This window comes from Pinus tabuliformis, chromosome Q (genome assembly GCF_031772625.1).
Source record: "Pinus tabuliformis cultivar Carrire ecotype Pingquan chromosome Q, CPIR1, whole genome shotgun sequence".
NCBI classification, from domain to species: domain Eukaryota; kingdom Viridiplantae; phylum Streptophyta; class Pinopsida; order Pinales; family Pinaceae; genus Pinus; species Pinus tabuliformis.
Window position 1 is genome coordinate 858,183,869 of NC_142296.1, and position 25,318 is coordinate 858,209,186.

Genomic DNA, 25,318 nt, shown 5'->3' on the forward strand with positions numbered 1-25,318 from the left:
GTCACAGAGAAAGCCTTCTGAACAAGCTCCTGAAAGAAGCCATGAAAGTGTTCTTCAAGCCGGCAAACAGCAAGTTAGTGCCATTGAAAGTATGCTGAGAGGCTTAGACTCTTTGAAGAAAGGGAGTGTTTCTACAGTTTCACGGCCTGTTAGCAGGGATCCGGGAAATGAAGGTATAAATTATTGGAATTGTGTTTTGCACATTTACAGGTTGTGAACTATATATCTTCTTGTTTTCTTTTGTGAGATACCAAAGTTAGTGGATCACATTTATCTGATATTGAAATTATCTAATGTTTTCAAACTCTGACTTTAGCAGTTGGAGGAAGTTGTCGAAGGACACAATCTTCTGTGTTTCTTGCCCGTGCCGGTGTTGATCCCCCATCTGCACATGATCCACCCTTTCCGGCATATGTTTCTGGAATAAGTCAGATTCCTGTGCGCCCTTCTCTCGATGCTAATGTATATAAAATTGGCATGCGCAGTGGTACTTTAAGTGCTGATCTTCCTGATGTGGCATCTTCGCAAGGCCCAATTCCTACAGATGTTGGTAAAGCATCTCTTTTGGGTAGTATGAACCATGAAGCATTGTCTACACTGACTACGTCATACACAGCAAAAAGATTTCCAATGACATATGAGAGGTCAAGTCAACGAAGTTCTCTTGAAGAGAGTAATGACATTAAAGCACCAAGGCGTGTTCTTAAGTTAGAATCACAAATGGACAAGTCATATGTGGATGCCCCATCCAAGGATACAAGTTACAAGGATTTACAATATAGTTCAATACCAAATTTTCAGAGACCACTCTTAAGGAAGCATGGGCCAGGAAGGTCATCTGGAATCAATAGATTAAGTTTTGAGGATAACCAACTACCAGCTGGGGAGGTGTTTAATTATATGGATGGTCTTATGTCCCTCAATGATGCCCTTACAGAGGGACTTAGTGTCAGTGCAGATTGGTCTGCTAGAGTTGCTGCTTTTAACTACTTAAGGAAAATGCTACAGCAGGGGCCCAAAGGCGTACAGGATATAACCCAAAGTTTTGAGAAGGTCATGAAGTTGTTTTTTCAGCACTTGGATGATCCACATCATAAAGTGGCACAAGCAGCACTTTCCACACTTGCTGACTTGATACCAGCTTGTCGAAAACCATTTGAAGGGTACCTGGAAAGGATTCTACCTCATGTCTTTTCACGGTTGGTTGATCCGAAGGAGTTAATTAGGCAACTCTGTTCATCAACATTGGAGATTGTAAGTAATACTTATAGCATAGACTTGGTCCTTCCTGCCTTGCTCCGTTCACTTGATGAGCAGCGCTCTCCAAAGGCCAAGGTGGCTGTTATAGAGTTTGCTATATCTTCCTTCACAAAGTTAGGAATGAATGGCGAAACTTCCAGTGGAAGTGGGTTGCTGAAATTGTGGCTGGCAAAGTTAGCACCATTGGCAAATGATAAGAATACGAAACTTAAGGAGACAGCTGTTACTGCTATTATATCTGTCTATTCATATTTTGATTCTACATCTGTCTTGAACTTTATCTTAGGCCTCACAATTGAAGAGCAAAGCACATTGCGTCGATCTCTGAAGCAGTATACACCAAGAATTGAAGTGGACCTCATGAACTTTTTGCAAAGTAAGAACCAGCGGACACGGTCTAAGTCATTATATGACCAGTCTGATCTTGTTGGCACATCTTCTGAGGAGGGCTATTCAGGAACAACAGCAAGGAAGAATCAGCTTTTTGGAAGATACTCCTCTGGATCAATTGATAGTGATGGTGGGCGGAAATGGAGTTCTGTTCAAGAACCAATGCAATTTAGCAGCCATGTTGCTGGCCAGACAAATTCAGAAGAACCACCAAAGCACTTCTACCAAAATGAATCTTCTTTAAATCTTGAGGAGGCTCATGGTTATGGTAAAAGTAAGGATTCTAGGAGTAGTATGGAAGTACTGACAGAGAAATTAGCTACATGGAATGATCATACAATTCCAGACAGCCTTGATGGAAGGCTCGACATAGAAAATTCTGTTGGTACCCCACGTTTGGATTCCCATGTTCTCACAAACATAGATCCACGGGTGGGGATCCTGGACAACAGGTTTAGTGGAGAAGCTAATCCAGATGCAGAGATTATAAATGAGAAAATTGGTAGCTTGAAAATTAAACAGGAGCTTCAGCAGGAATCTGGCCCTAGTATTCCTGCACTTCTTCATCAGGTATACTGTAACAGCCTTGGCTTAATATCGCATTCTTATTCTTCTACTTTTTAGCAGTACAGATTGTCTCTGCTTTTACAGGGAATTTTAACAGATGTGCAATGGCTGTTGAATCTTGCAGCTGGTTCTGACTATAAATCTTGTGGTGCTTTCCACAGATGTGTGATGGTAATGACGAGAAATCTGTGAGAAAGAAACGGGAGGCTCTTCAAATGTTAGTTCAGGTTTCTAAGATGAATGATGCATCCCTCTGGTCTAAGGTTTGTCTGCTTGCTCTTGTGTAAACAAGGTTTGTCTAGAAGCAAAAGTAGGATGCCTCTGTTTGATCCCTCCAGCATGTTTTACTCTTAACTATAGTAAGGCTTCTTCTCTAAAAAATGTAATTGGCACAAGATTATTTTACAAACATTTGGAAATGCTTCCTGGGGCATATCTGCTGCCAGCAGCATATGGCAAAATTTTCCTGTTGTGCACACAATAAAGGCATTCCTCTTTACGCAAAGTTAGAAAACACTCTACAGCCTAAAATAAATACTAATCAGTATCCAAAATCTCATATTTCTTTTTAACTGGTTTCCAGTTTTCCTGATGCAGCAAGTCTGCCTTCTTCCAATCTTGTGATCACTGCAGCCAACTTAAAATTCAAATCAGAGTTGCTTGGCTGAAGAGGCATGTGGTTACATGGATGTCTAGGTGTCTTTCGATTCCATGGGGGATGGATGCTAGCGCCTTTGGCCCCACTTAAGATGTTGATTACAAACAAACAATTTTTTAGAAGATTCAACTATTGATAGGCCCCAAATTGTATCGTGATACATCTTACATTTTCATATTTCTTATTGATGAGAAAAACAATGGTTGACATATTTGAAGTTTAGTGCATCACTTTCTACTATCACCATTTTCAAGTTTGCGTTTTTTGTTTCATTATTCTGATTCATCCATTCAATTGTCAAAATGAATGTTGTAACCCGATTTTAGCTATACACACGTGTGTGTCTATATATATAGATATATATAGTGTTTTTTGTTTCATTATTCTGATTCATCCATTCAGTTGTTTAAATCAGTGTTGTTAAAATCGCGATTTTTTCAAAAAATTGCGATTTTATCCCCAACCCGACCAAATCGCCACTTTTTTTTTATACCGATTTTTATCGAAAAAATCGCGATTTTTAACCAAAAAATCGTGAATGGCGCGGGCAGCGGGCTTTTTATATGCAAAATCGATTTTTTTTTAATTCATTGTGCTGTCCGCGCGGAGGAGGAGGAGAAGAGGTGAGGGAGAGGAGCTGAAGGGTTTCCGTCGGATTTGGGAGCGAATCCAAGCGTTTTTAGGAGGAATCCAAGCCAAGATCACCAATTTGTCCATAAAAAAGGTATGTAGATTAATTTTTTTTTGTTTTGCTTCTATAAAAACTTTGTTTTTCATTGTTTTTAAAGAATTTTTTGAAATTTTTCATTGATTTGGGATGGGTAATTTGTTATGACTATGAGAACCAATTTTTTATTTTTATTTTCTCATTTTTTTTAAACATTGTTTATTTTTTTTGAATTTTCATTGTTTTTTGGCATTTGCCATTGGCATTTGGTTGGGTAACTTGGGTTTGGAAATTGGGATTTTGGAAATAATTAACTTGTAATTTTGTAAATGCTAAATTGTAATTTGTATTATGTAATCCTAAATTCCTATTTCCTAATCCTTATTTTTCCATAGGTTTGCAAATTCAAAATTCAAAAACAAACATGCCAAGGAAATTGGATCCTTTCTGGGAATATGGTGAACCTAAAACTCCGAATGATAGACAAAACTTGTATTGCAAGTTGTGTGGAAAGGAGATATTCGGGGGGGTGTACAGGTTGAAGTTCCACCTTGCACAAATCCCTGGACGTGATGTGGTGCCCTGTCAAAATACAAATGCTGAAATTATCCGAAAAGCCATGAGAGCATTGGGAGAATTAGAGCACACTAAAGAGGCCAAAGAAGAACTCAAAAGGCAACTAAAAAGGTCAGCTGAAGGAAGTGGGCCAAGTGGCACTGGTTCTACTGCAGCGTCAGTCAATCCGGTAGCTGCATCATCATTTTTTGTTCCTCGAACCACACCTGGTGCACAACCAACTATCGGTTCAATGCTAAAAAGAAATGAAAAACAACAAGCTGACAAGTTGATGACAAAATTTCTCCTCTGGAGTGATATTCCTTTCAGCATTGTAAGGAATAATCCATTTTTCCAACCTACTGTTGATGCTATTGCCAGTGTTGGCTCGGGGTACAAAATCCCTTCTCTTCATGATTTCAGAGGCTGGCTTCTTCAAGATGAAAAGCGTGACTGCACCCAAAGATTGGAGGATTTTAGGGAATCATGGGCACAAACAGGATGCACTGTTATGTCAGATGGTTGGACTGACCAAAAGGGGAGAACCCTTATAAACTTCTTGGTTAGTTGTCCCAAGGGGACTATGTTTATCAAATCTATTGATGCAACTCATCAAATCAAAGATGCAAAAACTTTATGTGATTTGCTGGATGTGTTTATTTTGGAGGTGGGTGCAGAAAATGTTGTCCAAGTCATAACGGACAATGCTGCAAATTATGTTGCTGCTGGTAGAATGCTTATGGACAGGCATCCTACTTTATTTTGGACACCTTGTGCTGCCCATTGTATTGATTTGATGTTAGAGGACATAGGGAAAATTCCCTTTGTCAAAGAGACTGTTGACTCATCAAAAAGCATCACAAAATTTATTTACAATCACACATCTGTGCTTAGCTTGATGAGAAAATGCACCAACAACAAAGAGTTGGTGCGCCCCGCCATTACACGGTTTGCGACGAGTTTCATATCTCTTCAATCCCTCTTGAAATCTATGTGGGATTTGAAGAGAATGTTTCTTTCAGAGGAGTGGCGTTCTTCGCCAATGAGCCGCAAACCAGAAGGAGAGGCCGTGTGCAGACTTGTTTCATACCAAGAAGACTTCTGGGCGGGAGTGCAGGAGGTGTGTGCTGTCACTGAACCTTTGGTAAAGGTTCTTCGGTTGGTAGATGGTGAGAAGCCCGCAGTGGGCTGTTTGTATGAAGCCATGGACAGGGCCAAAGAAGCCATTCGGTCCTACTATGATGACAAGGGAGATGATGGGTTCCAGAGACAACTCCTTCTATGGAACGTCATTGATGAGCGATGGAACAACACACTCCATCGTCCCATTCATGCTGCTGGGCTTTTCCTGAACCCTACATTTTCTTATGCATGTGGGTTTGATTTTGATGCTGAGATCATGGATGGATTATTAACCTGTGTCCAGAAGATGGTGAGATCTCCAGAACAACGTATAGAGATCTCTAAACAAATTGAGACGTATAAGATGTCAGGTGGCACATTTGGCTTTGAGATGGCTGTCATTGATAGGACGATCAAAATGCCAGGTATTTTTTAGTTTGTAACTTTGTACTTTGTAACTTTGTTTCAAATTTCATTGTCTCTTCAAATTCCATTTTTTTCTTATGTTTATTTAAAATTTTATTTGTAATTTTGTTGTAGACGCATGGTGGAAGATGTATGGTGGCAGAGTACCCCTTTTGCAAAAGCTTGCCGTACGCATCCTCAGCCAAACATGCAGCTCCTCGGGATGTGAGCGCAATTGGAGTGTATTTGAAAAAATACACAACAAGAAGCGCAATAGGTTAACAACTTAACACTTAAACATTTAAAATATTGCAAATTTCCAAATAAATTTTTGAATTCATTAAACAATATTTTTTTTATAATATTAATTATTAATTATTATTTCATGAACTTTGTACAGGTTGGAGTCCCGTAGACTTAATGACATGGTCTATGTCTACTACAATCTTCGATTGTGGGTGAGGCAACTAGACAAGACACCTGATATGGATGCCATCTCATTGGATGGGATTGACACCACTGCTGAATGGAGGGTTGAGACCGAGAGGCCTCTCATGGATCCCACTGAGGATTGGTTAGTGCAGGATGAGGGGGAGGAGGAGGAGGAGCAGGAGCAGGAGGAGGAGGAGTTGGAGGAGCAGGAGGAGGAGGTGACACCGCCTACCCGGGCTACCACTACCACCAGTAGAGGACGTGGTCTCCGTCTACCTACAGTAGCTGCTACTTCTACAGCTACTTCTTCAGCTTCTAGAGCACGTCAGACTCCACTGCCATTTCCACCACCACAGGCACCAGCATCTTCATCTAGGGGGAAAGGGAAAGCAGTGACATTTTCTCGCAAGAGGGGCAGAGGAAATCAATAGGATTAGAGTCTTAGACTTTCATTTTATTGTATATGACATTATGACATGATGAGATACATCATCATATTTTTTGTTGATATTTTGAGGCTGAGTTGGGACTCAGGACTTACTATTCAGGACATGATTCAATGTTATGTGTGATTTTAGCGCTAGAAATGATATTAAACATCTTATATATTAGTTTTTTTATCATATTTATGTGTCAATGTATTTATTTTATGTTGTAGATGGTTTAGATATTAAAAAAATTGAAAAAAAATGAAAAAAAATGAATATTTTTGTGCCAAACGATTTTTTCCCGATTTTAACGATTTTTTCCGCTTTTTTCCCGGCGCCGATTAAATCCCGATCGCGCTTTTAACAACATTGGTTTAAATGAATGGGAATTTAGGATAAGACCCTCGCCATTTGTTACACCTCATATCATATAGTGGTTCCACTTCGTGATTTTAATCACATTGATGGAACTTTGTTGTTGTTTCCTTGGAGAAATTGGACCAACTTGGGCAGATTCATCTTTATGGTGCCTCTCATCTTCATGGCATCATGTCATTTGATTGAGGTCTTTGGTTGGGGGAGTCTTACTCCTTAGTTGAATGATTGCGCTTGCTGCTTGGTCATCTTCTTGCATGTGCTTGCCTTGTTGATCACACCTTGGTTGCTCTTTTGATGGATGTGGAGCATACTATTTCATTATGGTGGTTTGGTGAATTTGCTTATTTTGGATACATATGATGGTTCTAGCTACCTAAGAGGTTACATGATGGTGGTAGGAGTTAGATGTTTACTTGTTAGTACTTCCTAGTTGGTGGGTTGGTGTAGCTAGGATGGGGTGTTCTAGATGGTCTTCATATGGTGGATGTGAGATGGGGATTATACTCTATGATTGGATGGGTTAGCACTTCTTTATGTTCCCTTCTCTTATGATGTTGCTATGGTGGGATGACTCAAGTTGCTTCTGTGGCATTTTCTTGAGGGATTTAACTTTATGATGTAACATTTACTAGGCATTGCCTAGGGCAAATGTGTTTAGTGATGTTAGTACCGTCATTGATGTATTATTTCCTAAGTTTGAGATAGAGCTTGAGGTGGGTTGGGGAAGGGGGTACTACTTATGATTTGTTGGTGATCTAACCTCTTTCCTAAAGTTGGATAACTACTTTTGATGTGATCGTACCTTGGTGGTTGTGCGCCTTAGGTTGGGCTTTATGATTTTTTTGTTATGATGGTGGGATTTTACTATGGAGAACATCTTCTATTTACATGGTACAACACTTTATTAAAGTGCACCCATCTTTGCCACACACATTCACGGTGATTTAATTTGTTGGTGACTAATTGAAGGACACCATGGTTATATTTGAGCATTAACTGTTGTGTACAGATGTTGAGGTTGATATAACTTTTCAATGGTTAAATTAATCTAATTTATCTAGATTAAGGTTAATAACCTTGGCACCCTACTTCATTAGCTTCCTTTTCACACTTGAAGGGGGAAGTTGGCTCATTACAGGCATTGACTTGGTCATCTTACTATATCTGGGCACATCCTTGGAGGTGTACATATATTTATTTCATGAAGTTATGACATGGTCAAAACCCCAATTTGCTCTGATCTCAATGGATATGTTTTGGAGGAGGTTGCCCACTTACTATTTTGGGGTTTTGACTACATTTTACACATTCATCTGTGAAGTTGGTTGCTTTGGGATTTGCACGTGGACTGGTGGCATGAGTCTTATGGACCATTTTCTATTTTTGGAGTTGGCTATGAAGCACTCTCTGAGGTCTAATATTTTATTGTTACATCTCTCATGCACCTTGGAGGGCGCTTTTTGTGGATGCATGTAATGTTCCTATTTTAAGTTTCCTCTATAGTACAATCAGGATGGATTTTCATGGTACATGATGGCCAGGTCACAGGAGTAGGATTACATCATCAGGAGTCCCAAAGGGGTTTTGAGGAGTTTTTATGGGATCCGACGACATTCAGTTGACATATTCATCATCATGATTAGTTCTGCACAACTTGTTTCTGGTTCTGTTGCTTTCTGATAATTCCGGTAAAATGGGTTTATTATTGAGCATAACATAATTAATCACGCTTAAGATCACATTCTAGGAGGAATATTTGACAAAAAACCATAGTGTAATAGCTCGTTGGAACTGGAATGAGAAGATTTACAGGATGGGATGTTGAGAAGTGACTTCTAGTGGTTGAAGAGATTATGGTGGGTGATTTACCATTTTCGTATATTAAAAATGTTTAATCGGTCATTTAATTAAAAGGGGAAAGATTAATTAAGGGGAAAAGGGCAAAAGCGACTTAAATAAATTAAAAATTCACTTAAGATGAAGTCAAGGAGGAGCTTCTAGAATAATAATAAAATAAAATACTTCTAGAAGATTGGAGATCTATCTATTGGACATCTTGGTTTGAGTATTTGTCTTTGGCATAGGTTGGAGAATTTAGTTCTTTGCTTTAGTAGCCCTAGGATGAAAATGTTACGAATATAAATTACATAAAACAAAGTGAATAAAAATAATGTAGATAATAAAATAATAAAATAATAAAATAATCAAATATTGATTATGTTAAATAGTCATTAAGTTAAGTGAAAAGGCATGTCTACAAAGACATGCCCAATCGTGAAAGGATACCTGCCTAGTATTATGCGGGTCCTCATTGTAACATTCGACATCAATTATACATTTTTATATATAATAAATTCTTATTACAAAACACCTCTCGTGTATCTTTACATTCAAGCCAACAAGCTATCAATTTTGATGCTTCAGTGGTATCAGAGCCATGGCAGACAATATAATCATGCGAGTCTTTGAACGTTGTTCACCACACAATATGCCATTACACTCACATCTTGAATTCATGGAGGATTTTAGTAAACTTCAAGAAGCATTTCAGCGTTTAGAAAAATCATATGCAGAAGTTAAAGCATGTCGAAAGGAAATCGATAATAAGGAAGATGATAGCGATGGTGAAACAAAACCAGATGAAGCATTAGATGATTATAATGTTGAAGATGAGGATGTTGCAGAAAATGATCTAGATGTTGATTCCGATGAAGTTGATATAGATCAAGATGAGGATATAGATGAAGCTGGTCTTGATGTGGATGATAATGATGTAGATCAAGATGATAATGTTCCCTTGTGTATGAGGTTTCAGGTAAAACAATTGACAAAACCTCCCAGTGAAGGTTCCCATATGCGTGGTGTTGACTCCCAGATGAGAAGCCTTTAGCGTTAAGACACAAACCAAAATCTCCTAGTGAAAGTTCATCATATATTTATCAAGCCACGAGAGATCTGTGGCACACTCAATCACATTCCCTTGCAGGGAAGAAAAAAGAGAATGGAATTCCGCATAGGAAGTGGAGAAGGAGAATACAGTTCAGTGACGAACACTAAAAGTGGAACCATGGAGAATGACAACAGGAAAGATTTAGATTATACTGTTGCAAAAAACTAAACCTCAAACCAAGGTGTTGACTTTAAGAGTAAAGTTGTTCATGATGTATGGTCAAGTTCTAAATCTGTCAAAACACTTGTCTCTGTGAAACATGTGGAGTCTAAAGCTTTAGTTGAGACATCCAACATGCATTGTAATGAACATTTTAGTTTGTGGGTGTGGAATCATTTTCTTTCCTTAACCAGTATGCTTCCCCCACCCCCATTTGCTTTGATATCAAAACACAAAATTGAAATTGCGAACGACGGTGAGCGTATATATGCACTCATTCCAGGCATTGTAGCAGAAGAGAAAACATTTCAGCTCGACCTCTACCATGTGTGGATGCTCGAATTAAGAGAGTTCAACATTCGTTGGAAGAAACTCCCTTCCTTGCCAAGATTGGGAAGACATTTATGCTACCAATTGTGAGGAAGAGAGCTACATATGGTAGCGAAGCCGTGCAATTTCATCGGAAGATGTTGGAATACTGAAACTCTTGGGAAGTGGAGAAAATAATAGCGGATGGCATTGACAATATATTAACCTGAATTTTGATACCTCGGATAAGGTTCCAAATTATATTTAGATAAGCTTATCAAATAACGTTGTTGTGAAGTGTTAATACAGAAGGCCTCCTATTCCTTATCACACGCTACACATTCTCTTTGAAACTTTCAACCTTATTTACATTATTTCGGTTGTAAATGGAGATGGAAGCGGTGTGAGTGAAAGCCAACACGTGCGTGGTTACCTGTATTTCTCAGCACTCGATAGAAGGAATTACAACCTGCGAATGAAGGGAATGTTGGTTTCCATAGTTCTGACAGAAAAGGGAGTGTGGGCTTCGATGGTTTGAACAGTGGCGTAGAGCATTCGAAGGAAGAGGAAAGAAGAAAAAGACGCCACCGGTCACATGATGAGCCTTCCCGAAAGAGATGACTGTAAGAGTCGAGAAATGTCCCAAATACAACGCCACTGTTCGGACACTGTCGCTGACATTCCTGTCTCCATCGAAAAGTCAACTGTGCAAAATTGTTCCCGACTAACGCGTTAAATCCTTGCCAGTTGGTGATTTCCATATGTCACGTCTCTTTGGTCAAGGGTCAACCCGCGTGTTTTGGGTCGGTTCACTGGGCTCGATATATATATGGCGTCGGGGGATGGTTCACATGTTTGAATATGTATATATGTTAATACAAGCTTCTGCCGCTGTCCACGCCGCCGTCGACCACGCTGCCAGGGACAAAATTCTCGGCCGACACCCTTTCTTGTGCTGCCGTCTGTCTGGCCCCTCTACACTGTCGTCACTGTTGGGTTGTGTTAATTTTTTTCCACGAATATTAGGTGGGCGGATCTACCTATGGTTTTGTGCATGGTTTCGCACATGGTTTTGGGTGCGATGGTTTTCAGTCCATGTTATTGGATGCTTCAGCATGTATATATATGTATTGTAACATTGAAAGGAACATAATGAAAAAATCAATCTAGTAGTCCCGGTTTCGGGATCTAGGGAAAAATCTCTCTATATGTGTTTTCTGTGTTATGCTCTCGCATTGTTTATTTTCTGTGTTTTAGAATTCGTATGCAGGTAATTTCTGTACGGGGTTAAAACCTACAGTCACCCCCGCTGTGTCCCTCCACAAACAATTGATCTGCCGCATAATTGTCCACCCTCGGTTTTGCATACTCCACACTTTTTTCGTCGTTGTATTACCTGATCTCCTTAACCCTACGAGTTTCTGTTATCGAACTGCGCCGTCCGCACAGTCAGTCACCTTGTTGCTTTTCGGTCGGGTTCTCGAGCCAAACATGATGCCGCACTTTGCCGTTTGGATCTGGGTCAACTGTAAATCGTAGTCAAATAGGAGCAGCTAGATAGTCTGGATTCACGTGGTGTTCACCAGTGAAATGGTGTGGCTGCCGTTATTTTTTTTGGGTTACAATAATTTTATACATACTAAGGTTATTGCTATATAAATAGTCGTATTAATTTATTAAAAAGGAAAAAAACAAAATTATTAAAAGAACAATTACTATTAATTTTTTTTTTTATTATTGCAAGAAAATTAAAAAAATGGAAAAACATTACTATATATAAAAAAAATGAAAAAAAGCAACATTATTATTAAAAGAATTATAGTTCAAGACAAAATTACTAGAGAATTCTACATGCTAAGGTACCAGTGAAGAATTATACACGCCGAAGACGACCTACACCGATGTGAAGAAAATCGTCAGCTACAAGCTTTGAGGACAAAGCTTCTGAAGGAAGGGGCAATGTTACGAATATAAATTACATAAAATAAAGTGAATATAAATAATGTAAATAATAAAATAATCAAATATTGATTATGTTAAATAGTCATTAAGTTAAGTGAAAAGGCATGTCTACAAAGACATGCCCAATCGTGAAAGGACACCTGCCTAGTATATATGCGGGTCCTCATTGTAACATTCGACATCACTTATACATTTTTATATATAATAAATTCTTATTACAAAATACCTCATGTATTTTTACATTCAAGCCAACAAGCTATCAGTTTTGATGCTTCAGAAAACCCTCAAGCAATTCACTGAGAGTGGGCGAGAATCCATCTCACCCCTTGGTGAATTCATTTAGAATTCACAGGTGCTTTCAACAGATCAATTATTTTTGGAGGCCTGCTGCAACATTATCATTGATCTTTGAGGGCATCACCTCAACCATCTCCAGTATTTTATATTAGCATGCTATTTCATATTCCATATTCATAAAATAAGGCTGAGATTATTTGCATGCTTATCTCGTTTATTCTTCAGTTGTAGATTATATTTCCAGTTTTGTTGTTGATTTTGTGGTTCAAAATTGTGCAAATTGTTTATTTAAATTGACAACATAATTTTTTGAAGCAATATTTGACGAAATTTGTATTTGGGATATTATAGTGGTATCAGAGCAGTGCATCTTGCCAACCTGTGGGTTTATTGCATATCAACTTAGGGTAAATCGAGGGTTACAGAGAAACTAGTCTTCTGTGATCCACCATAATCACCCTATATAGAATCTCGACAATGTCAGTGGTTCTCTATAGCCCCACCCTAATTGGCTTATTATTGTAAAAATTGTCTGGAGTTTATTATTTTGCATGTGATCTTTGCGGAAGCCCAAATCCATTCTCATAATTGTTTTATGAGAAAGAAGAATTTTTTTAAGGCGTGGCAACTATTATTTTGACCAATATTGTAGCTAAAGTTCATTGTTTGGTCTAATTATTATTACATATTTTTTAAAAAAAGAGGCCAAATATTTATTTTGTAATGTTCAAAGGCCCAATTATTATTTAAAGGGCCGAGAGCAAACCATCGAACTGTATTACTGTGTAAACCTTTACTAAGGTCGAATATTTATTTTTTAAAACCTTCAAAGGCCTAAACTATTAGGCCATCCGAGAGCAAGTTTATTAGGGCCGAACTAGTTGGCCACATTATTCCCAGGAAAGATCATGTTTGCATCTCAGTTGGGTCTATTGCATCTTCAAAAAATGATCTCTAAGTTGATGTTTGGTCAGATCAAGTGGGAATATTTCAAAGCATGGGGAACTGAGTTGAGTTCTAACCGTAGGCCGAGCCATTCCTTGGCTGAGTGAATTATAATTCCTATGTAGCAGAGCACGAAGGTCATGTGCAAATTTCCCTGCGACTTGCAATTCTCAGCAGGAAAAGAGACGATTTTTTTTTCTAGCTAGGTCGAATATCAAAGATTGAGGAATGATTTCGACATATCTTCTCATGGCTGAATTGCACCAAGGCCTAGTTCATTGACATATTGAGATCGTATTGTGCTCAAGGTGCCCAAAGATTAAATTCACATCCCTCTCATGCTCATGCCAAGGACCATGTTCAAGGTTATAAGGCCAAATTAAATATGGGATCAGGTCGAGCTATTTTGATTAGAGGTTGAGAAGTCTAAAGGGATCCACACGCTCAAAGTTTGAATTGCAACTCCAAACCAATCATTTCAAGGTCGAGTAAAATTACTTTTCGATATAAGTGCTCATATAGTCAAAAGCTGATTTGTCCAATCACAAAGAGGGCTAAAACTATTGGAATAGTGTAATCACTCACTTAAGGCTAATCTTGAACCATATGTTCGAGAATTAAAGTAAGAATCAGAGGAACAAATTACTAATTCCAGTTTTGTTGAAGCAGGGTATGTGACCAAGAGAACGCCGAATCTTTCATCTTCCCTCCAAAGATAAGTGATTCATCATACTTAGAAACACCAGTGCCCATGAAGGTTTGATCTCTGTAAATAAATGTTAAAATTGGCAACTAGGGCCGAACTCCACATGGGTCATCTTATTTATGACAACTGATATTTTTCTTGGATTCCTCTCTCCGAGAGGTGTAGGATTGATCTAAATATCATCCGTTTCTTACATGTACAAATGAAGTTATGAATTTATTTTGATTATGGTCCAATTGTCAAGGTCGGCCAACAAACTTATGTAGGCTCAGAAGCCTAATAGTCACGTCTATTCATCCTCAACTTTGCATATAAATAGAAGGTGACTTAGCCTCATTTGGGCACACTCATTTTCACACTTCTCTCTCTCTCTCCTCATTGATTGGGTACGAATTTCTGGGCCTCTCTCTCTCCACATGTCCGAAATTTCAGGAGAGCAAAATTTCAAGAGGGCGAAATTTCAGGAGACCGAATTTCTAGATAGTTTGACCAAAGCGTTGATCGGCATGGGTTGACCTCCTTTGACTGTATTTTTGTGAGGGCTATCTTTGTTTGGGCAAGCCACATTTTGGACACAGAAATCGAGGCCAAATGTTGATTGTGGACCATAGGTGGGCTATTTGGCCAGACTTTGACTGGGTTGAATTTGATTGTTTTGAGGGCTGTTTTATTTTGCTGTTTGGAGGTCGAAGTTGACTGAATTTGATCGATTTGCTAAGGATGCCCTGTTGACCAACGTTGACTTTTTTGGTTAGGGCTCTTTCGCTGTTGTTATAAATTATCAAATTTGTAAATTGTATTATCTGTCTCTGCTAAACTATTGAAGACTAAAAGAAGATTTGATCAAGGGTTTCCCCACATTGGGGTTTGACCCTGACTGGTGCCACATTTTGTGTTCTCTTGTCTTGGCTTGTCTTCTACTTTTTATGTTTATGTTCTATCTGCATTTTACTATCATGTTGATGTGATTGCTAATCTGAATATTGATACTGGGCTAATAAAGAAATTGAAGTAAAATTGCTCTAAAGCATAGAACATAGCATTGTTGTCTAAAATTAACATGGTATTAGAGCTGAGGTGAAGACAAAGCCCAAGCAAGAGTGAAAGACAATCACCAAAGACAACTGGACAAGGACAAAAGGTTCAATGGGTTCCTCATCCTACTTCGCGGTTGAAGACAAGCTCCATGATAAATCTGACTATCATTAATGGAAGATGTCTCTTGTTTTGACCTTGGAAGAAAAAGAAGTGATGGATTATGTGCAGGGTAAAATCCTTGAACCTCCTTCAAATGCACCGGTTGCTGCGAAGATCAAGTACAATAGGGCTGAAGTCAAAGCAAAAAAGATTATCAGGGATTCCATTGACAAACATATGGTGGCCTACATTTCCGAATTAAAGACCTCCAAGTAGATCTACGACAAGTTGGTCGATATGTTCAAGGTTAGTAATACTAATCAAATTCTATTTCTCAAATAAGTTGAAGGATATTAAGAAGGGCAAGGACGAGGATATTCAATCCTATTTCTTGAGGATTACTGAGATCAAGAATGATCTACTCTCGATTGGAGAAGTCATTCCTGACAGGGAACTCACTCTCACCACCGTTGGAGGACTCTCACCACCCTTGGAGGGTACTCACCTGAGTGGTATGTATTACCATCGTCCTCAACAATGATCGAATTCTAGGGTTTGAAGAATTGTTGTCGAGACATTCAAGAAGAAACAAGAATGGTGGAGCAAGAAATGCCTTCTAATAGAAGCAACCCCACTGCATTCTCCGCTCATGCCAAAAGGAGAAATAATGCAGGGTCTATAGGTCATTTCCATGGAAAGCCTAGATCTAAGGGAGGAAGGAAAGGCAGGTTCTTTGTTTGCAATAAGTTTGGCCACTATGAAAGGGAGTGTCCAAATAGAAGGGACACATCGCATGATGATGATCACAATCATTCGAGGGGAAACTTCAACAACAATGTTCAAAAAAATGGCAGGTACAATGGCAAAGGAAAAAGGAATGCATGACATCAAGGAAATGATCGACCGTCCAAGAAATCAAGGAACTCCAGGTATGAAGAATCAAATGTTGCTAACAATAAACAAAAAGAGTACTATCTTATATGGACCCTCTCCATTGCCTCTCCTCCGGACACTTTGGGAAATTGATTGATTGATAGTGGTGCCTCAAGGCACTTCATCAGATACAAGGAAGCGCTCTCTAATCTGATAGAAAAGGAGACAAACTTGGAGATCATCCTTGGAGACAATGCCACCTATCCCATGAAGGGAGTAGGGAATGTTACCCTTCAATTGAATCAAGGTAACACTATTCATTTGCAAGAAATACTATATGTACTTGACCTCAAGAAGAACCTATTGTCCATTTCAGCCATGGAGGACAAAGGATTCAAGGTGGCATTCATCGATGGAAAGGTACGTGTTTGGAAAAGAAATTTTAAAGATGCTTTTACTTTTGGGTTCGGGTTGACACTTTGTATCAAGTTGGAGGAAGTCCATTTGGAGCCATGTCTTGTGACACATCTCTACAATCTGAACTATGGCACCAGAGATTTCCCATCTTCATTATAAGGCCCTACCCGATGTGAGACAAATGGTGACAAGTATGCCCGAGTTCAAAGTAGAGCATGAAGGTGTATGTTCGGGATGTGCCGAAGGAAAACTTACAAGGGGACCATTCCTCTCAAGTAATGGTAAGACCACAGATATATTGCAGTTGATCCACTCCAACATATCTGGTATGATGCCCGTAAATTCTTTGGGAGGATACTTATATTATCTCAACTTTACGGATGATTATTCTCACAAGACCTGGATCTACTTCTTGAAGAAGGAGGATGAAGTGTTCACCTGGTTCCGACACTTCAAAGCCTTGATCGAAAACGAATTCGAGAAGAAAATCAAAATATTGAGTATTGATAATGGGACTGAGTAAGAATTCAATGAATTCCAAGATTATTGCAGAGAAGTTGGCATATAGAGGGACACTACAATGCCATGCACTTCTAAGAAGAATGGTATGGATGAAAGGAAGAATCACTCTATTGTAGAAGTAGTTCGTGCCATGCTTCATGATCAAGGCCTTAAGAAGTTCCTATGGGTTGAAGCTGCAAATACCGCCGTGTATGTTCAAAACCGATGCCCTCATCAAGCATTGGACTCCAAGACTCCCGAAGAAATGTTCACTCGTAAGAAACCCAATGTCTCTCATTTTAGAATTTTTGAAAGTCTTGTATATTTTCATGTGCTGAAAGAGAAAAGAAGCAAAATGGGTGCATTTGGGAAGAAAGGAATCTTTTTGGGCTATAGTGAAAATTCTAAGGGATATAGAATTTATGTGGCTGGTAAAAAGGAAGTTGAGATAAGTCATGATGTCACCTTTGACGAAGATATGGCCCTCAGGAAGATCAACAACCTTCCTATCCCAAGGATGGACAAAGAAGCTGACACTAGAAATCAGGGTGCAAAAGAAGACGAAATGATGCCTGATGTTGATAACCCTATGGATCCTATTGATCCTCCTCCTCATGAGCCCTCCTCCTCCAAAAGGAGACCCTTATGGCTTAGGGAGACTCTTGAAGATGCTAAGAGACACATTGCACCAAGGGGGACTTACCCTGAAAGCTAGAAGGCGAACAAGTATCAAGGATATTTGACTGCCATGAGCACTATTATTCAAAATGAGCCTTCATCATTCGAAGAAGCCTTGAAGCATCAAGTATGGAAGGATGATATGAATGAAGAATATGAGTCAATTATGAAGAATGATGTCTGGGATGTGGTCCCTAGACCCTAGGGAAAATCGGTTGTCACCTCTAAGTGGCTTTACAAAATCAAGCATGGAGCTGATGGAAGTGCAGACCCTCTCATCCACAAATGTAAGAGTGAGTTGGCTTCTAAATTTGAGATGGAGGACCTAGGGCTGATACACTATTTCCTAAGATAGGAGGTCTGGCAAAAGGCAGGTGAAATTTTTCCTCTCTCAAGCAAAATATGTTGTGAAGACATTGGAAAGATTTGGGATGGTGAACTGCAAGCCTGTGACTACTCTGATGGAACTTAACTTTAAGCTATAACTTATGTGTGGTAGTGTTGCTGCACCTGAAATGGGAAATGCTTTTGAGTATCGTCAACTCATAAGAGCACTGATGTTCTTGGTGAACTCCCGTTCAGACATATGTTTTGTAGTTAATACATTGAGCCAATATATGGTTGAGCCTCTTCATATACATTGGATTGGTGCCAAGAATCTTCTGAGATATCTTCGGGGCACAATCACTCATGGACTGAGATACACTGCCGAAGATGTGAGGTTGCATGGTTATTTTGATGCTGATTGGGCTGGCAGTGTGGTGGATTGCAAGTGCACTTCTGGATGCTGTTTTTCTTTGGGTTCTACTTCGATATCCTGGATGAGCAAGAAGCAGAAATCTGTTGCCTTGAGCACCGCCGAGGCCAAATACATAACTGCTAGTATGGCCTCCTGTGAAGCTCTCTGGTTGAGGAAGCTCTTCAGTGAGTTGTTTGGACATGTGTTGGATACCACCGTGATCCTCTGCGACAACCAAAGAGGGATCCGACTATCGGAGAATCCTGTGTTTCATGATCACTCCAAGCATATAGATATCAGGTACCACTTTATCCGGGATGTGGTACAACGAGGAGCAATAAGGCTCCATCTCATTGGGACTGATGTGCAAGTCACCGATATTCTGACAAAGCCCCTGGGAAAGGTCAATTTCTTGGCCTTTTGAGAACGACTTGGAGCCGTGGAGAGACACTCTTACGAGGGTCTTGTAGGAGATGGACATTGAACTCTGGGAGTTTCGAAGGGCTTGGGGTACTTCTTGATGCGATGAGCAACCATAGGGTGAGTGGTTCAGCCTTACCCTAGTGGTTTGCTGTGTACAGGGTGAGTGGTTCAGCCTTCTCTTGCGACACCTCTTGGTGACATGTAGGCAGGATGAGTGGTTCATCCTTCTCCTGCTAAGACATCCTACCCATGCAGTCTGGGACTCATGGGAAGTACCTCTCATCTACCCAATGAGTAGGGAAATGAGGATAGGGACCATAGTACTACCGATGGACGCATCGTGTACTACCGTACTCCCTATGCTAGGATGATCGATATTGATCTGGGATCAATTGGAACTGACCTCGGGTCAGTAACAGTGGTATGAGACACTTTCTTTTGATTGGAATTGACTTCGAGTTAGTTAGAGTGGTATGACACACTCTCCTTTGATTGGGACTGACTTCGAGTTAGCAAAGAATGGTATGATACATTCTCGATCACTTCTTCTTCTTCATAGTTCAGCAGAGCAGAGCAGTGCATAACAGTGCATTGATGGAAAAGATAGTATAGATTGACAGATGGATTAGCAAATGGAGTTCTCCCTAGTTGAGAGGGAGTGTTAAAATTGGAAACTAGGGCCAAACTCCAGATGGGTCATCTTATTTATGACAACTGATATTTTTCTTGGATTCCTCTCTCTGAGAGGTGTGGTATTGATCTAAATATCATCCGATTTTGAGATCTACAAATGAAGTTATGAATTTATTTTGATTATGGTCACATTGTCAAGGTCGCCCAACAAATTTATGTAGGCTCAGAAGCCCAACAATCATGTCTATTGATCCTCAACGTTGCATATAAATAGAAGGTGACTTAGCGTCATTTGGACATAATCATCTTCACACTTCTCTCTCTCTCTCTCCTCATTGATTGGGTACGGATTTTTGGGCCTCGCTCTCTCCACACGTTTGCAATTTCAGGAGAGCTAAATTTCGGTAGGCCGAAATTTCAGGAGACCGAATTTCTAGATAGTTTGACCAAGCATTGACCAGCATGCGTTGACCTCCTTTGATTGCATTTTTGTGAGGGCTATATCTGTTTGGGCAGGCCATATTTCTGGGCACAAAAATCAAGGCTAAATGTTGATTGTTGACCAGCGTTGACTGCAGCTAGGGCTGACTGCAGGTGGGCTGTTTGACCAAACTTTGACTGGGCTAAATTTGACTATTTTGAGGGTTCTTTTATCTTGCTGTTTGGAGGCCGAAGTTGACTGAAGTTGACCGATTTGCTGAGGGTCAAATATGCCCTGTTGGCCAACGTTGACTTTTTTGGTTAGGGCTCTTTTGCTGTTGTTATAAATTATCAGATTTGTAAATTTTATTATCTCTCTCTGCTGAACTATTGAATACTAAAAGAAGATTTGATCAAAGGTTTCCCCACATTAGGGTTTCTCTTTGGTTGGTGCCACATCTTGTGTCCTCTTGTCTTGGATTGTCTTCTACTGTTAATGTTTATGTTCTATCTATATTTTACTATCATGTTGATGTGATTGCTAATTTGAATTTTGATACTGGGCTAATAAAGAAATTGAAGTAAAATTGCTCTAAAGCATTGAACATACCATTGTTGCCTAAAATTAACAATGAAGGAGGACCAAATTCCTCAAGAAAGAGGACGCAATTTCTAGACATTTTTCTACAAGAGACCAAGCAGGAATTTGCATGAGATTAGGGTACTAGAATCAGTGTTGCACTAGCCTTTGATATATTCCAGATCTAAAGATTTCACTTAGGTCGTTCTTGCGTCTTCTCTGCCTATAGCAACCATAGTATTCAAAATCGAAACTGGTGACCACACTGGTCCACCTATCAAATTGGGTTTCAAATTGGAACTAGTGAAATCTCAATGAATTGGTCTTTAAAAATACATGAAATAATTAATTTTTACTGAAAAAATCTATTTTTAAGATTTAAAACGACGATTCCAAACCAGAAGAGACAAAATATGCAAAGTTTGCTTATCTATATACCATGTAAAGGTGAATATATCAAAATGGCACAAAGTGCAATACATACCAACAACAAAATACATAATCAATGAGGCTCTAAATGGCCTTTAGTGTCCAAAAACAATGCTACAAGCTATGGAGCCATTAGCCTTCTACAAGTCTACATATCAGTGATCAACATGATCACTCTTCATCATGATCAAACTCATCACCACTACAAGACATGGGATCATCAATATGAGCTACATAAATAATTTGGCTCAGAGTTTGAGGACTCCTAAGACTCCTCTACAACCTTAGTAGTAGTTGCAAAACTAGACATCAAAACTACAAATCATTGATTCAACACTACTAGAAATGGGATCATCAACAAGAGATACATAAAAATCATCTAGCTCAAAGTTTTCAGACTTGGATTGCTCAACCTTATAATATGATAGAAATTGACAAAGTTTAACATGCCTAACCAACGATTTTGGTTTGAGTGAAGGGTTCATCTCCTCAACCTTATAATGTGGTAGAAAAATCTTGGCATGCCTAACCAATTATTTTCCTTTGAGTGAAGGGTACTTTTTTGTTAAGGCTAAGTTGCAGGAAACGCAGGGGTAGAGGGCGTTTCAGCCAAGGAAACGAAACAAAACGCGATTCGGCGTACCGTACGGCCTGGAAACGCGTTTCCGGCCGTATGGGCACGTTTCCCGAAATGGAAACGTGCCCGTACGGCCGGAAACGCGTTTCCAGGCCGTACGGGCCCCGTTTCCCCAAAAAAATGACTTGTTTTTAATTTTTTTTTTTTCTAATTAGTTTTTAATTTTTTTTAGGGTTTCTAAGCTGTTCTAGAAACCATTTCTAAAGTTATAAAAGAGCAGTGTCTCTCATTCTCTCATCACACTATGAGTTTCTCTTGGAGATTGGCAGTTGTTTCAGCTGCTTCTATTTTTGATGAGGATTGTTATGATGAGGATTAGTCTTTTGTGACTTGTCTCTATAGTTCTTGCAGCCTTATAGTCTTTATTGTACTTGCAGCCTCATATACTAATATAAATAAAGGCTGACTTTGGATTTTCCAGTTCCTATATTTTTATTTTCATTATGTGATGACTCATGAGTAAATGTGATGTAAATTTAATCTTAATGTTAAAATGTTTAAGTAAATGTATCATTAATGCTTTATGATTGCACATATATATATTAATAATTTTTAAATGTTTTTAATATATATATATATATATATATATATATATTATATATATTCGCGTTTCCCCGTTTCCAAAATTTGGGGAGGTCGCGTTTCGTTTCGCTTCCCGTTTCCGAAACTCGTTTCCGTTTCCCCGTTTCGTGCAACTTAGTGTTAAGGCCATGGTAAAGGAGTTCGACAATCAATACCACCAACATCAACAAAAGTTCAACAATCAATGCGACCAACGTCAAGGTACTTAAGGGGCTTCATGATCAAATGCCAATCTCACACCCTCATCCATGATAGAATCAAATGGAAACATTGCAAACCCCCAAACTATGAGATCTTGAAAAACATTAAGTATGTTGAATTTTGGGTGAAAGCTAAAATTCTAGTTTCTCCATATGAAATCCAACGAGGTTGAAACTACTCTCAAACATCCCGAGTCATTTCATGGTAATGTTAAAAATTTAAGTAAAGGAAATGTCACTTTTACTTTAAGAATTTAACATTAACATTGATTGCCAATGTTGCTGTTGATTGCCAACATCGTAGTTTGTCACCCTCGTCATCCCTCCATTTGACTCAATCGTCACCTGCATGTTTTTCTCCCATTTACCCATAACCACCACCACTGCTAGGACACAATTCATTTTTCTGTACAATCTATATGCTTATATTGCAGATATTATTTGACAAGAAAAGTACAATACCTCCAAATTCGATAGCTTGCGCCAATACACTATATCGATTGGTCAAATTGATTAACAAAGTGCTAGTATTAGATTAACAAAGCACTGAGTAATAACATACTTTTAAGTGAAGTTATTTAAAAAAAGGAATTTAATTTAAAACCAGAAAACCGTAAAGGTTTTATAAAAAAATATTTGAAAAAAGGTGGTGATATCTACTAAAAACTTTTATTAAGTAGTCAATATATATCAATAAAATTGTCGATGAAAGGAAAAATGGAGTCTAATTTGGAATTGAAGGAAGGAAGATTTCTGAAAACTTCACGTAATTATGCTTTAGTGCTATTTAGAATTAAAGGGCCCATTGCGGGAAAAAAAGGCTCTATTGCTATCTCACTTGCCGATGATGAAAATTATATAATGAATTATAAGGAGGTTTGGAAGCATCCAAGGATTATTCAAAGTTACCTAGTATCATTCAATAAAATTGTCGACGAAAGGAAAAATGGAGTCTAATTTGGAATTGAGGGAAGGAAGATTTCTGAAAACTTCACGTAATTATGCTTTAGTGCTATTTAGAATTAAAGGGCCCATTGCGGGAAAAAAAGGCTCTATTGCTATCTCACTTGCCGATGATGAAAATTATATAATGCCTAAAATCGCAAACCAATTAGTGATCTGGGAGTCAAATATAATCGAAAAATTAAACTGTTTTGGAAACAAAAAATATGACCTAACCAATTTACAGTTAAACATTGAGGATTATACATTTATATCGCACTTCTTAGTTCAAACCCTATGGAGCAATCAAGGTGACATTATTTTGGGTTCACCCTGGATGGAAACCCTTGGTTCCTTCATCCTGAATACGAAAAAGAAGTTTTTGACATTTTCTTACAAAAAGAAAAAAATAACACTACAGGATGTCACCGTGAAGCCAAATTCAGTAACACTAGAAGACATCCAAGATATTTCAAAAGTAATTTTTCAAGAAGGTAAAAAAGTACTACAAAATATGCAAAATAAAATTGACAAAATCACTGTTGATAGAGATGAAGAAGTTTTGCGACTTAAGGATCATAGTGAAAAATTACTAACACAAATTAAAAAGCTTAAGAAGGACAAGAAGTCGTTAAAAGACAAGTTAGAACATTGTATTCAAGAGGAAGTATCGAAGTCACTGGTCGTAACATCGCTAGTTGAAGATAAAGAAACAAATACTAAACCAGTCAATAGCAGAACTCAAGAAGAGGATCATTGAGTTGAAGGAAAAACGTACTCACATGTTACAATTCAGATGATAAAAATTCCAAACAAAGATTGTGTACCTAACTCAACAACCATAGTACCAGAAGGAAATACAAAAATTTCCACACACTTAATAAGGGAAAGTCAAACCAAAAAAGTTCCCTATCGACATCCAAATCATGAGAGTAGACAAGTCAACCAAGTTACGTATCAAGACCATTCAAAACAGAAACAACAAACTGATGTTCCAAAGAATATTGATGTAACCTCAATCCAGTCCTATGATGACAATTTGTTACGAAATTCCAGTGATCAAAATATTCCACAAAAGATTAATCTAGGATGGTTTGATCCCTTCTCACTGCGACAGTTTTGTTTGTCACAACAAAGATGACAGTGCCAAGATAAGAAGACATTCGATACCGAAAAAGAGATCAAGCCTTTTGCATCAACAAGCTTTGAGGAGAAAGCTTTTTTGAGGAGGAAGGCAATGTTACAAATAAAATATATATAAACAATATAAATATAAGTAATGAGGATAGTTGTAATAATGGTTGGTTAATTAGTAATTAGGTTGAAGAGGCATGTCTAAATGGGACATGACTCTCCATGAAGAGGCACTTGCCTAATATATAAGCAAGCCCCCCACTTTCATTGTAGCATCATCTTATTCATCCTTTGCAATATATATTCTTATTCTCAATGGAGAGTTTTATATTCCAAGCCTTTTGGAGTATTTAACTAGAAGAATGAACTTTGTTTGCTTCAATTGCTAGGGTAGAGATGCGGGAGTCAAATGAGAGGGGAGGCATGCTTTTCTTAGAGGGTCTGTTTTTGGAGGGAAACAACCCTGAGTTTCCCTTAAACCGATTGAAAACTCACAAAACCACATTTTGTGTGGTTCATGGCTGGCCTTGGAATAAACCGACCGGTTTATGGGAAAAATGGTTGGTTCCTTTATAAACCGACCAGTTTATGCCTGATGGACCAAAAAACTAGAGGGTCTGCTCAGATAACCCAGTTTTTCAACCGGTTTGGTGGCCTGGGCTATTGAACGGGCTAGTTTGACCAGTTCACGATTTGAACTAGTCAGTTTTGAATACTGTGGTAGCAACCTATCCAGGCTGAATTGGTTTCAGGAGTATATTCAGATTAGTTTATATAAGATTTTTTCCTAAGTTAGTGTTTGA

At 38.6% G+C, this 25,318-nt stretch overlaps 1 protein-coding gene across 1 annotated transcript in view; it reads left to right on the plus strand.

Annotated features, from left to right (window-relative positions):
• The first annotated feature begins 336 nt into the window (after positions 1 to 336).
• Positions 337 to 25,318, plus strand: part of LOC149222255 (CLIP-associated protein-like) — a 46,915-nt gene continuing 21,933 nt past the window's right edge. The window contains exons 1-2 of the mRNA XM_089385330.1: positions 337 to 2,220; positions 2,379 to 2,480. Of these exons, the coding sequence (XP_089241456.1) occupies positions 478 to 2,220; positions 2,379 to 2,480 (1,845 nt within the window). The 5' untranslated portion in view covers positions 337 to 477. The remainder of the gene's footprint in view (positions 2,221 to 2,378; positions 2,481 to 25,318) is intronic.